The sequence below is a fragment of the Bos javanicus genome, chromosome 12 (assembly GCF_032452875.1).
Source record: "Bos javanicus breed banteng chromosome 12, ARS-OSU_banteng_1.0, whole genome shotgun sequence".
NCBI classification, from domain to species: Eukaryota; Metazoa; Chordata; class Mammalia; order Artiodactyla; family Bovidae; genus Bos; species Bos javanicus.
Window position 1 is genome coordinate 76,227,473 of NC_083879.1, and position 13,088 is coordinate 76,240,560.

At 42.4% G+C, this 13,088-nt stretch overlaps 1 protein-coding gene across 22 annotated transcripts in view; it reads right to left on the reverse strand.

Annotated features, from left to right (window-relative positions):
• DOCK9 (dedicator of cytokinesis 9) overlaps window positions 1-13,088 on the reverse strand; it is a 324,937-nt gene that overhangs the window by 144,236 nt on the left and 167,613 nt on the right. For all 22 annotated transcript variants that reach the window (XM_061435266.1, XM_061435276.1, XM_061435256.1 and 19 more), the window contains exons 8-9: window positions 8,332-8,506; window positions 7,339-7,406 (exon numbers count right to left, since the gene is read on the reverse strand). In XM_061435266.1, coding sequence (XP_061291250.1) covers window positions 7,339-7,406; window positions 8,332-8,506 — 243 coding nt within the window. The remainder of the gene's footprint in view (window positions 1-7,338; window positions 7,407-8,331; window positions 8,507-13,088) is intronic.

The following is a 13,088-nucleotide window of genomic DNA, read 5'->3' on the forward strand; positions in this document are numbered from 1 at the left end:
ATATTTATTTTCACTTAAGTTCTAGTAAAGACAATGAAATAAAATAAATTTGGGTAATAAGTACTTTCACAGTCTAAGAGCCCACAAAACAGAACTGTACAAAAAATAGCCCACAGACAATGCTGTCCAGCACTTCTCAAAGTGACAGAAACCAGCCCTACTCTTAAAAATAACCTGAGGTCAGTCCATACTGTGGATGGAAGAAGAACTCAATTGCTTCTCCCCAAACCCGGTTGCTGCCGTCCTACCCACTGTCCGTCTGATACTTTGGGTTCCACGTACAGGAAACCGAGAGGAAAATGCAGAAAGAAAAGTAACGACAGAGCCATTCTCTGTAAAAATTGACACTTCTCAGAAATCACAGAAGAGAATGAATTGTCTAAAACAAAAGCCATTGCACCCACTCCTGTAAAGCCCAAGTTTAATCACTAATGATACAGCCTGACAATGTTTTATTCTTTTCTTCAGTTATGAACCATCCATTCAAGAGTTCCCAGAAGAACTACTGCAGAGTTTAGGCCCGGCATGCTGCAGTCCATAGGGTCACAGAGTTGGACACAACTGAATGACTGAACTGAACTGAACAGCTTAAGTTTACCTCTGAACAGGTAAAACAATCGGAGGCCAGAGTGTTGTACTTTGAGGGTGAGTCATCAGAAAAATATTCTGACTGTTGGCTCATTTAAACAGAATGGGTTGGAAATAGGAAGACTTTGCAAAATCCTTTGAAGTCAGAATATACACTTTTTAATTTAAAGAGCTGTCATGATTTGTTTCTACTACTTCCCTGATATTTAACTCCCTGGGACTACTATCGCACGCTCTGTGACACAAAGCTGCAATAAAACATTCTAGATAAGGAAGCCCAAGGAATGGAATGCCAGCTCACCTCACAACACAACTCTAGCCAATTCCTTTGTGTTGTAACACAGTGACATAGTTTTCTGGACTAGGATACAGGGAAGGAAGCATTTATTACAATGTGGTGTAAAAACTCAGAGAAAGTGTCTGAAATTCTTTGGTTTCTAACAAATACGTGTGAGTTTGGCACCTTGATGCTTACTGAACCTCAGCGAGACTCTGAAGTCTGAAACACCACCTTCTAGCCCGTATTCAATTGTGGAAAATTTACCTAGGAAGGTAAATTCATTCCCTAAAAACAAGTTACACAGTAATAGGATGGGAGCAATTTTGGTTCAGCATCAAACAACAATTCTCTTTCCCAACCACTTGGGGAGACCAAATTAAGACTGAGCGGCTGTTTCTGAGTACAGCAAGAACACAAAAATAGAAAAGTTATGGAGGAAAATATAAGGAGAATGAGAGTTTTCTTCATACTATCTTTACACAGGAGAGGATATATATATGTGTGTGCATATTCATTCCAATGTTACCTAAGGTAAATGCAACCAGAAAAAAAATATGTATCAAATAAATAGTAATCAGGTTTACCACATGATCATATTACCCCTCGACAATGAAGAGGAGAAATCAATCAACTAACTTTAACTACAGTTTGTATGTTTAATAAAAATGTTTATAAGACTATGTACTCTTGATACTTTAAATGCTGGTACATTTAGAACAAATACTGGGTTCTGTATTAGACAACAGAAAGAAAGGCACAGGTTTTAGGGTGTACACAGTATGTCCCCATCAGAAAACAATGAAGGTGTCCAGTACTAAACATACAAGCAACAAAAGGGCCAGGAATATACAAAACACGCCGAAAACCTGAGTCCACATCACTCCTACTGTATGTCAAGGGCCCCTGCATTCCATTCCACAATGAAATATCAACTATTTTTGTACTAAAACAGCTTCCTCTCACTCACATCCTGTTTGGTTATGTCTCAGGCACAGCAGAAAACAAAAGCTGAGGCAACAGGATGAATGAAGCAGAAAGAGGGGCTGCGCTGAGAGAAGCCTGCCATTAAATCACACCTTTGCCTGCCCCCATTGTTCTAGTCCTTTCTCTGCAATCCAGCTCAACGGTGGCCTGACCTCCCCATGGACTGTTTCCCACTACCGACCTCTTAACTTCCTCATCCCCTTGACTAAACTCTCCCTTCTCGTACAGCTGTGGGACTCCAGCCTTGCTCCCCACCTCCCCAGATTCAGTCTCAGATTCTGCAGCTCTGGAATCCATTCCTTCTAAAATCAGGATAACCAGTGATCAATCAACCTTCCTCCTTTCTTAACAGGTACCAATGATCCCTGCTCCAGAAACACCGAAGGGAGTTGGAAACAGTCAAAACCACCCACACTTGGAGCCCTGGATGACGGAGGGGCTGAGAGTCAGGCACACACGTGCCTGAGCCCCTCATACTGTATTTCGCCACCAACCAGGCACCTGGACAAGAGGTCTCGCGAACAGACACCTGCCCCACAGTGGGCAGGGATGGCAGCATGCCGATGAATGATGGCACAGCTTAAGTTTTCTTTTTCCCTTTGAAAAATTACCTTCTGCTTTTTTCTACCTTCTTTAAGTAAAATGGTTTTAGAACACTTGAGAGCTGGCATGAGGTGGGCTGGTGGGTAGGGAGGGGGAACAACAGTTAAGCCCCTTATCAGTTCAGTTCAGTTGCTCAGTCGTGTCCGACTTTGCAACCCCATGAATTGCAGCACACCTGGCTTCCCTGTCCATCACCAACTCCCAGAGTTCACTCAAACTCATGTCCATTGAGTCGGTGATGCCATCCAGCCATCTCATCCTCTGTCGTCCCCTTCCCCTCCTGCCCCCAATCCTTCCCAGCATTAGGGTCTTTTCCAATGAGTCAGCTCTTCACATGAGGTGGCCAAAGTACTGGAGTTTCAGCTTTAGCATCAATCCTTCCAATGAATACCCAGGACTGGTCTCCTTTAGGATGGACTAGTTGGATCTCCTTGCAGTCCAAGGGACTCTCAAGAGTCTTCTCCAACACCACAGTTCAAAATCATCAATTCTTCGGCGCTCAGCTTTCTTCACAGTCCAACTCTCACATCCATACATAACCACTGGAAAAACCACAGCCTTGACTAGACGGACCTTTGTTGGGAAAGTAATGTCTCTGCTTTTGAATATGCTATTTAGGTTGGTCATAGCTTTCCTTCCAAGGAGTAAGCGTCTTTTAATTTCATGGCTGCAATCACCATCTGCAGTGATTTTTGGAGCCTCAAAAGTAAAGTCTGACATTATTTCCCCATCTATCTCCCATGAAGTGACAGGACCAGATGCCATGATCTTAGTTTTCTGAATGTTGAGCTTTAAGCCAACTTTTCACTCTCCTCTTTCACTTTCATCAAGAGGCTTTTTAGTTCCTCTTCACTTTCTGCCATAAGGGTGGTGTCATCTGCATATCTGAGGTTATTGATATTTCTCCCAGCAATCTTGATTCCAGCTTGTGCTTCTTCCAGCCCAGCGTTTCTCATGACGTACTCTGCATAGAAGTTAAATAAGCAGGGTGACAATATACAGCCTTGATGAACTCCTTTTCCTATTTGGAACCAGGCTGTTGTTCCATGTCCAGTTCTAACTGTTGCTTCCTGACCTGCATACAAATTTCTTAAGAGTCAGGTCAGGTGGTCTGGTATTCCCATCTCTTTCAGAATTCTCCAGTTTACTGTGATCCACAGAGTCAAAGGCTTTGGCATAGTCAATAAAGCAGAAAGAGATGTTTTTCTGGAACTCTCTTGCTTTTTCCATGATCCAGCGGATGTTGGCAATTTGATCTCTGGTTCCTCTGCCTTTTCTAAAACCAGCTTGAACATCTGGAAGTTCACGGTTCATGTATTGCTGAAGCCTGGCTTGGACAATTTTGAGCATTACTTTACTAGTGTGTGAGATGAGTGCAATTGTGAGGTAGTTTGAGCATTCTTTGGCATTGCCTTTCTTTGGGATTGGAATGAAAACTGACCTTTTCCAGTCCTGTGGCCACTGCTGAGTTTTCCAAATGTGCTGGCATATTGAGTGCAGCACTTTCACAGCATCATCTTTCAGGATTTGAAATAGCTCAACTGGAATTCCATCACCTCCACTAGCTTTGTTTGTAGTGATGCTTTCTAAGGCCCACTTGACTTCACATTCCAGGATGTCTGGCTAGAGCCCCTTATAATGCTGTACTTTTTAGATTTCGACCATGACTCGAAGTAAGAAATACATTTACATCACAACCACACACACACACACACTCTCTCTCTCTCTCCATATATACGTGTTTATATGCATGATATATAGTATCTTAAATAATATCTATCATTATTAAGGGCAGGACACTTTAGTATTCTCTATGCAATTCTATCTACTTTTTTATTCTGGGTCACATACTGTTGAGCTTAAGAAGCCTGACACAAAGAGTACGTATGTATGCTTCCATTTTTAGGAAGTTCTAGAAGAGTTAGAACTAATCTATGGTGATAGAGGTCAAAACAGTAAGGGTATCAGCTGAGACGGAGGATACAAGACAGTCTGCTGAGGTGCTGGAAATGTTCTATATGTTGACATGGGTAGGGGTTCTGTGGGTGTGCCGACATGAAATCCAGAAAGCTATACAATTAGTGCCCGGGCACATCACTCTATGTAAGTCCAACTTCAGTTAAAAAAAAAAAAAAAAAGAATAAAACATTAAAACAAAAAATAAATGAGAAATGGAGGTTAAAACCAATTTAATTGCCTTTTACCAATTAAAACAGCTTCCACTAACTTGGTCGTTACTCACTGTTTGAAAACAGCTTCAAATGTATCTTATAAATATACTCTTTAAAGAATAAATGTATGTGATCTATGTCTCCTTTAAGTCTGACAACCAAGGAATTCTAAATCATGCTGTCCAGGTAGCAGTAGTCAATAAGAGAAGAAAGGAAGGCACAGCTCTTACATGTCTTCACAGGAAAAATACAGACTTCTACTTAATACTAATCTCAAAGAAAAGCTATGACAAACCTAGTCAGCATATTAAAAAGCAGAGACATTATTTTGCCAACAGAGGTCCATAAAGGCAAAGCTATGGTTTTTCCGTCGTCATGGATGGACGTGAGAGTTGTACCATAAAGAAAGCTGAGCACCAAAGAATTGATGCTTTTGAACTGTGGTGTTGGAGAAGACTCTTGACAGTCCTCTGGACTGCAAGGAGATCCAACCAGTTCATCCTAAAGGAAATCAGTCCTGAATATTCACTGGAAGGACTGATGCTGAAGCTGGAGCTCCAATACTTCAGCCCCGTGATATTAAGAGATGAGTCATTAGAAAAGACCCTGATGCTGGGAAAGATTGAGGGAAAGAGGAGAAGGGGACGACAGAAGATGTGATGGTTGGATGGCATCACTGACTCAATGGACAAGAGTTTGAGCAAGCTCTGGGAGATAGTGAAGCACAGGGAAGCCTGGCATGCTGCAGTCCATGGGGTAGCAAAGAGTTGGACACAACTGAGTGACTGAACAACAAAAACAAAGCTCAAATAATATGAGTCTTCTCTTAGGTATCCACTGTGTTCACCCAGTAAATGGACAAAGTTACTTTTTTGAATTATAGACTGAACTGCATATATTATCTGTTTCAACAAACATTTTGCTTTGAGAAATCACAAACCCCAAAATATCCAGAAACAAAAAAGCAAATCTGAATGTAAATACGGTACACAGAAGTTCATAACATAAAACAAACACATGAGCCAAACTCTTCCAGCCCAGAAGGTTACAATGGTGACACTAAAATTAGCTGTAATAGGCAGGTGCTAAAAAGACACTGTGGTAACAGTCAGGTTCCAAAGAAAAACAATATTCTCAAGTCCCAGCCAGGGAGGTAAGTTTTGTATTTTAGAACAGCTATGTTGTCTTAAAGTGAAGGTCAATGTTGAATGCCAGTCTATTTATAATGGTATATAGATAAACCATGTTGTCTATTACAGTGTTTAAGATGTGGGTGTGTAGGGTCTCTATTTCACTGTGTTCTCACACACACAAAAAGAGAGAGACAGAATAAAAAGGGAATAACAGAGGAAGACTATAAAGGGCCAAGGAAGACAAAGATATTTCTCTCATTTAAAAAGAATCATTCAGAGATGCACACAAGGAGACAAGTACAAGGATATTCATTGTAGCATTGTTTGTAATAGAAAAAAATTGAAAATAAGAGAACTGCTAAAATAAAATGCTTACACAATGCAATAAAGGGTATGAATTTGATCTACACACCAACTTGGATGGATCTCAAAAATGAGGCTGAATTAAAAATAAAAGCAAGTACAGAAGACTACGTAATCATTTATATAACATTTTAAACATGCAAAACACAGCTGTATATTATTATGATAGATATACTGGTAAAGATAAGAAAAACAAAAGGAAGTATCCCCAGAAGATCCATAACAGTGGTTGTCTCTAGATGAGGCTGTAAGGGAAGAAGGGAATGGAGTAAGGATGATACTTAAAAAAGGATTTCAACTATAAAGGATATTTTATTTCTTTAAAAGATATTGAAACTGAAAGAACAATACAGTAACAAGTGTGGAATCTGGGTGGTGGGAATGTGGATGTTTTGATCTTCTCTGTGCTTTTCAGTAATTTCTGAGCTTCTCAAAATTATATAAAAAAACAGGTATAACTATTTTTTTCTTCCATTCAGAGTGACCCAGGAATAATTCATATAACTCAGGCAACCCTTTTTGGTTCAGTAACAAGATTACTAGTAATACAGATCCATCCTTTTTGGAATTGTCTCTATTAACTTAAATAAGGGAGCATATGTGTGAACACAGTAAGTAACATGTTACCATGGAAACATTTACCTGTGCATCTTGGTTATTTCTTCAATATGTGTAATGTGGTATGAAATATTATGGAGGAAAAACAAAGAATAACAAAAAGAGAATATGTCACAAGGCACTTTCTGGAAAACAAACTGAAACCTGACTCAGGTCAGTAATGGTATTCTACCTCACCAAAGACTGTGGTCAAAAATTAGCAGTAACTGCACCATGAGTTTCAGAGAAGGCAATGGCACCCAACTCCAGTACTCTTGCCTGGAAAATCCCATGGACGGAGGAGCCTGGTAGGCTGCAGTCCATGGGGTCACAAAGAGTCGGACATGACTGAGCGACTTCACTTTCACTTTTCACTTTCATGCATTGGAGAAGGAAATGGCAACCCACTCCAGTGTCTTGCCTGGAGAATCCCAGGGACGGGGGAGCCTGATGGGCTGCCGTCTATGGGGTTGCACAGAGTCGGACACGACTGAAGCGACTCAGCAGCAGCAGCAGCAGCAGCAGCAGCAGCACCATGAGTTTAGCAGTTCACTACCACGTATTTGTGAAGCATTGCAACCCCATCCTATGAAGAGTGGAAGATTTAACGTGGTGTTACCTTGGCAAGTTCAGGCAGGTAGCTGTCTATACCGGAACCAGAACCTTCCAATTTGCTTTGTTCATCATCTAAAACAGTAAAAGAGATCACCCAAGTCACTTGTAGTTGAGTGTATCTTATTTAAAACAAGAGAAGGAAGGCTGTTTCTCTTATGTCGCCTGGAATACCGTGGTTTTCAATCTGGATACCCAACAGAAACACCTCAGGGCTTTTAAAAAATGCTGATGCCAGGCCCAGGAGTGAGCACGGAATATTTGATGGTGGAACAGCCTGGGCAGTGTTTAAGCAGAACTGTCATTAGCTATGGATAGCAGGCCACGTGGCCACACCCACCAGGCCAACTAAAACAGAATCTCTGGTGGGACAAAGGGAATGGCATTTGTTAAAGGTTCCCAGGCACTTCTAAGGCATAGCCAGCAGGATTGGGAATCACCTGTTCAAAGGCCTGAAATAAAATGTGAATTGTCAAGAATGTAGCCAGATTTCCCCACCCACTGATTTAATCTGTGGCTTCTGCCCATCCTAACTCTGACTCGAAAATTCCAAAGGATATGATTAATGATAACAATAAAAACCATAATTAGCATTTTAAGTGCTTACTCTCTGCCAGGCACTTGAGATACATTATCTTGCTTAACCTTCCCACCAACCAGCAAGTTCTGTTTTTATTCCCACTTTACAAGTGAGTAAACCAAGGCTCTGAAAACATAGGGAGCTCGCCTGAGGTCTCATAGCTGACGAAGGGTATTGCTGGGACTTGAACTCAGGTCCTCCTTTCTGCCTCCAAAGCTGTGGTTCTTCCCATTACACGATTTCCTTACACAAATGATGTCAGCGTAGGACATCCTACTGTAATGCCGACAGCCCATCTGTAAGGAGCTCACGTGTGTCCCACCTCCCTGTACCTGTCAGTAATCTACTTCCTGCATCCTCTGGGGAAACGGAAGACACGGTGGAGCGTTCGCACACCTGGAGAGAGCCACACCTGCCTACCTTCATGAGAGTCTCCGTTCCGCTTTTCCTGCATCACAGCTTCAAAGTTGAGCTGGAGAATCTTGTTCAGAATTGTGATCCACTCTTCCATTTCCACTTCACTGTCTGCTGCCAACAGGTAACTACTTTTGTCCTGCATCTTGAGCTCAAAAGCAAAACGCCTGACTTTGTTGTTCTGAAAGGGGGAAGGAGGCAAAGAAACATATTTTAGAAGAATTGGGTCATCCTTGAAAATTCTTTCTTTATTGTCTGCTGGTGAGTACTATCTCACCGGCATTTCAGATCGAGTCATTTAAAAAAGCAAGCCCCTTCCCCTTCAGCCCTCATCACTCTCCACCTTCCCTGATTTATCTTCTTTGTGGCTTTATTTTCCCATTTGACACATTACAGATTTTACATATTTATCTTATTTGCTGCCTGGCCCATCCAGTGGAATGGGAGCTCCTCAGGGCAGATTTCTGTTCTTCCCTCCTTCATCCCTGTTTCTAGAACACTGTCTGGCAGGTAATAGGCCCTTTAAAAATATCTGAATGAATGAAAGTTCACTGAAAATTTTTCAATTTCTCTAGCTCCTATTTTTTTTTTAATGAATTAATATGTGGTATCACATTTTTAAAGCAAACCATTATCAGTGGACTTCCCTGGTGGCTCAGATGGTAAAGAATCTGCCTGCAATGCAGGAGACCCAGGTTCGATCCTGGGTCAGGAAGACCCCCTGGAGAAGGGAAAGGCAACCCACCCCAGTATTCTTGCCTGGAGAATCCTATGGACAGAGGAGCCTGGCGGGCTGCAGTCTGTGGGGTTGCAAAGAGTTGGACACGACTAAGTGACAAACACTACTAAACACTACTATTATCTACCAGTAGGTCTGACTCCCTTACCTGGAACTTTCTCACCACTTATGAGTCTCAGAAGGTATTTAGGCACCAGGTCTCCCTTCCCCCGGCTTCCCTCATGCCCCCAGCTTTTCTGCCCAAAGTATAAAAACCGTAATCCACGTGCACTGTATTCAAAGGATGAATGTGCTGGGAGGCCAGGGTTCCTCCATCTGGGCACTGCTGACTCCTGGGCCCTCTGTTATGGGAATGGTCCTGGGCCCTGCAGCCCGTGTGGAAGCAGCCTAGCCTTACCCCCGGATGCCAGCAGCACAAGCCCCCAGCTGTGACGATACAAACCTGCCTCCATATAATATCAATCTTACCCCGGGGGTACATCACCCTGGGGCCTGCACTAGGCAGAGGGTCAGCTCCGAGCAGTGTGACACAAGACTCCTGGCGAGGACAGGGTGAGGGACGTGACGTCACACACTGCCACCTACACGCGGGGGCCAGGCAGAGAGCTCACTCATTAAAATGCTGGCTGGTTAGCCGCTGGCCCTGGGGGGCCTCAGTGAAGGTCTCAGAGACAGGGTGGCCTCCCAAAGGTGGCCCTGAGTCCTCTACAGCATGGTTCTCAGCAGAGAGCTGCTCCTGAGGAGCATGTGGACCACCACGCCCTGGGCACACTTCACAGCAAGCGTCAGAGGAGGGGTTGAAGACGGGTGTGAAAGAAGTTCTCAGCACTCCTCATGCGCTTCTTATTAGGAAAATATGGTAAAAGTGGGGCTAGCAGCAGGTCTTGATTCCCAGTTATTCCTCTCTCTAAGCCTCAGTTTCACTCTCCACAAAATAAGTGTAATCAACTTCAAGGTCCTAAAATAGGGGCTCAAGATTCATTTCGGGTCTATTTTTAAATTTTAGTTTAGGCATTTCTTTGAACTCACAGCATTGATCAACTAACTTTTTTACAATGTCCAAAAGCAATATTAGGAAAAAAAAAACAAAACAAACCTGTAACTCTTAAGCCATTAATTTTGGTGATTAGCTTACAAACAGATATGGAGATAGAAACAAATGATTTAAAAATTTTGAAGCCTTAGATACAATTCATTAAATGCAAAATGCCATCCGCCACACCTGCAAAAGGAATATAAAGGAAGTGATGGCCACTGAGCTCAGAACCTTAGAGTCTGAAATATGCTCCAGAGACAAAATGATCAGGAAGTCTTTACTGCAAACCATCTATGCATTGACTCTGTACTGCAGACCATCTATGCACTGATTCCGTATTGCAGACTACCTATGCATTGACTCCATATTGCAGACCATCTATATACTCTGCTGAAGACAGGCATCACAACTATCTTATAAAACAAAAGTAATTATTTCTACTTTCTAAATGATGTTACCAATTATATATAGTTTTGCTTTAATAATTAAAAAAAAAAAAGTCAGTGATAGAAAATTCAACTAAAACATAAATGAAAAGGTCTCTCAGCTTAAGAATACAAATGAAACTCCCACTTGGGAATCCCACACAAGAAGTTACTTCACTGTCATTGATTATGCACTCTGGTATGGCTCCCTTTACGTGCTGAATAAACATTCTTTGATATAATTTGGTTTACATAGCGGCAGCTTTCAGCTGAGGCTGGGTCACAAGCTGAGAGCACCATGGGGTCAATTAGCTGTTGATGCAAAACTAATTTTCAACGGACATTAAGTGGTGTTGTCATCTCGACCTAGGGCCTAGGTACACTTTCCTGTATCCCACCCCCTTTTAAAATTTCAGTACTGCACAGTGTTTGTGCTTTTCTGCTGTTGTTGTAACCATCAGTAATTTAAAAGACCAAGATTTAACTACAATTTTGTATTTCTGGTTTTCCTAAAAAAACCTCAGATGATCTAGCAGCCTGGAGCTGGCAGTGCCCCCAGCAGCATCAGCTCCCCATTGAAGGGAGCCCTGTGTTCCAGTTCGTCTGAGTCCCTAGCATTCCCCATTGCTTTACAAGCACACCTCTTCTTCCACCTAACTTATTGGTTTGGCACCTGCAGCCATCTGAGCCTGGACCCGTCTGGACCCCTAACTTCCATGCTCACTGTGATGAAACAACAAGGTCTGGACTTCTTCTCCCATCATTAACTACTAAAAAACTGGGCAAAAGAGATGAAACAACTGTTTCCAGATATTTTGCAACCATCAGTGCAGCCCTACGATCCCTGATAGAAAGGAAACGAATGAGGTGAGCCCTACCAGCACCTTAGCTCTCTGCCTGGACCCAGGAAGGTGAGCCTGAACAGAGTCCAACAGTTCTGCTGACTGAAGAGACTGCCCAGAGTTCACAAGATGTAGGTGGACAGAACACGCAGGACAGAGTCTCCAGAACAAGAACAGGGTTCTCAGCACACACAGACAACAGCGACCCAAACTTAGTAACAACACATTCATTGTGTGATTTCTATTTATGTTATGCTTCACCAAAAAAGCTACTCAAAAAAAAACAGTCAAGACACAATACCCTAAACTTCAGGTTACCATCCATAAGGGATAAAGAGAAGATCAACAGGGAGTAAAAATGGCATCAGACTCCAAAAATAACACTAGCACCTAGAAGACAATGGAAGATCTTCAATGTATAAGGTAAATTTCACCTTGGATTTTGATACCCAGCCAAACTGTCAATCAAGTACGAATGCAAAGCTAAAGGTGTCTGTAGACAGACTAACTCAAAAAACTAAGATCCTATGAATAATTTCCCAGGAAGCAATTGGAGGATGTGTTCCTCTCAAGTAAGAAAGCAAAGGGTGAAAGAAGATGACACAGGATCCTGAAAACAGGGACTCTGACACAGGGAGGAAGGCAAAGGGAATTTCCAGAATGGTGACTGTAGAGAGTCACCATCTAATTTGAACTGGTTCAGATTAGAGCAGTTAGGAGGGCTGCAGAAGCTGAAATCCTCTCTAGCATTACATAACGTCCACAGTTGATGAACAAAGAGAAGTAAACACTCCTTATCTAGCAATATGGACATAGAGCCCAGAAAAAATTTTAAAATAGTGGGAAAAGTTGAAAATGATCCTTTCAGGGAGTGGGGAGTAGGCAAAGTGAGGGTGATGCTGGTAGGAATGCACCTCTAGTGCTTCCTCTCTGTGCTCTTTGACATTTAAATCAAATGAACGTACTATTTTGGATGAGAACAAAATTTAATTCTAAATAAACATGTGAATACATAAGCAAGGGCCAAACCAGAGAGCTGTGTCTCTAACCTTAGTCACACTGGCCCCACAAAACAACCCTTCTTAAAGGACCGAGCTTTGGGCCGATGTCATCAGCAGATACTGACTCATTTTAAGGAAGCACTCTCTGATCACGGTGACTGCATCTATTGTGAGGAGTCGTCAAGGAGATTGTTCATTAATCACACAGTGCCCTCTGTATGAGGGCCCCCAAGAGAAATGTCTGAATGGGCTTCATTCTGAGATTACTCGGGCAGCTTCTGACTAATTGGTTGTTTGTATCTACAGACACTGTGCCACCAAACGGGTCTCTGAGCTAGAAAGCGCAGAGCCGGTGTGTCATCCACCCATAGCAGGCGTTAGTTCTTTAAAATATATGCTTTTCCCTCAAATTAATCCCATCTTGTCTCTTCCCTACTCTGACTCCTGGTTCACCTTTCACACCCACTTTAAATGTATAATATCCTATATTTTTGGTTTTCCTTGTAAATTGCTACCTTAGATCCTCCTGGGAAATGGGAAGGGAGGGGATAAGTGGATGGATGGATGAACGTGCAGATGGAGAAACTGCCAACCTGCTTTCAAAGGCAGTTCCGCACAGGTATGGAAGGAGCCACATCAAACTGTTAACGGCAGGTCTTTGAGAAAGGGAAAGATGGGGGCCAACGGGGACTTCTGCACTACCTGTACTGTCTAATCTTC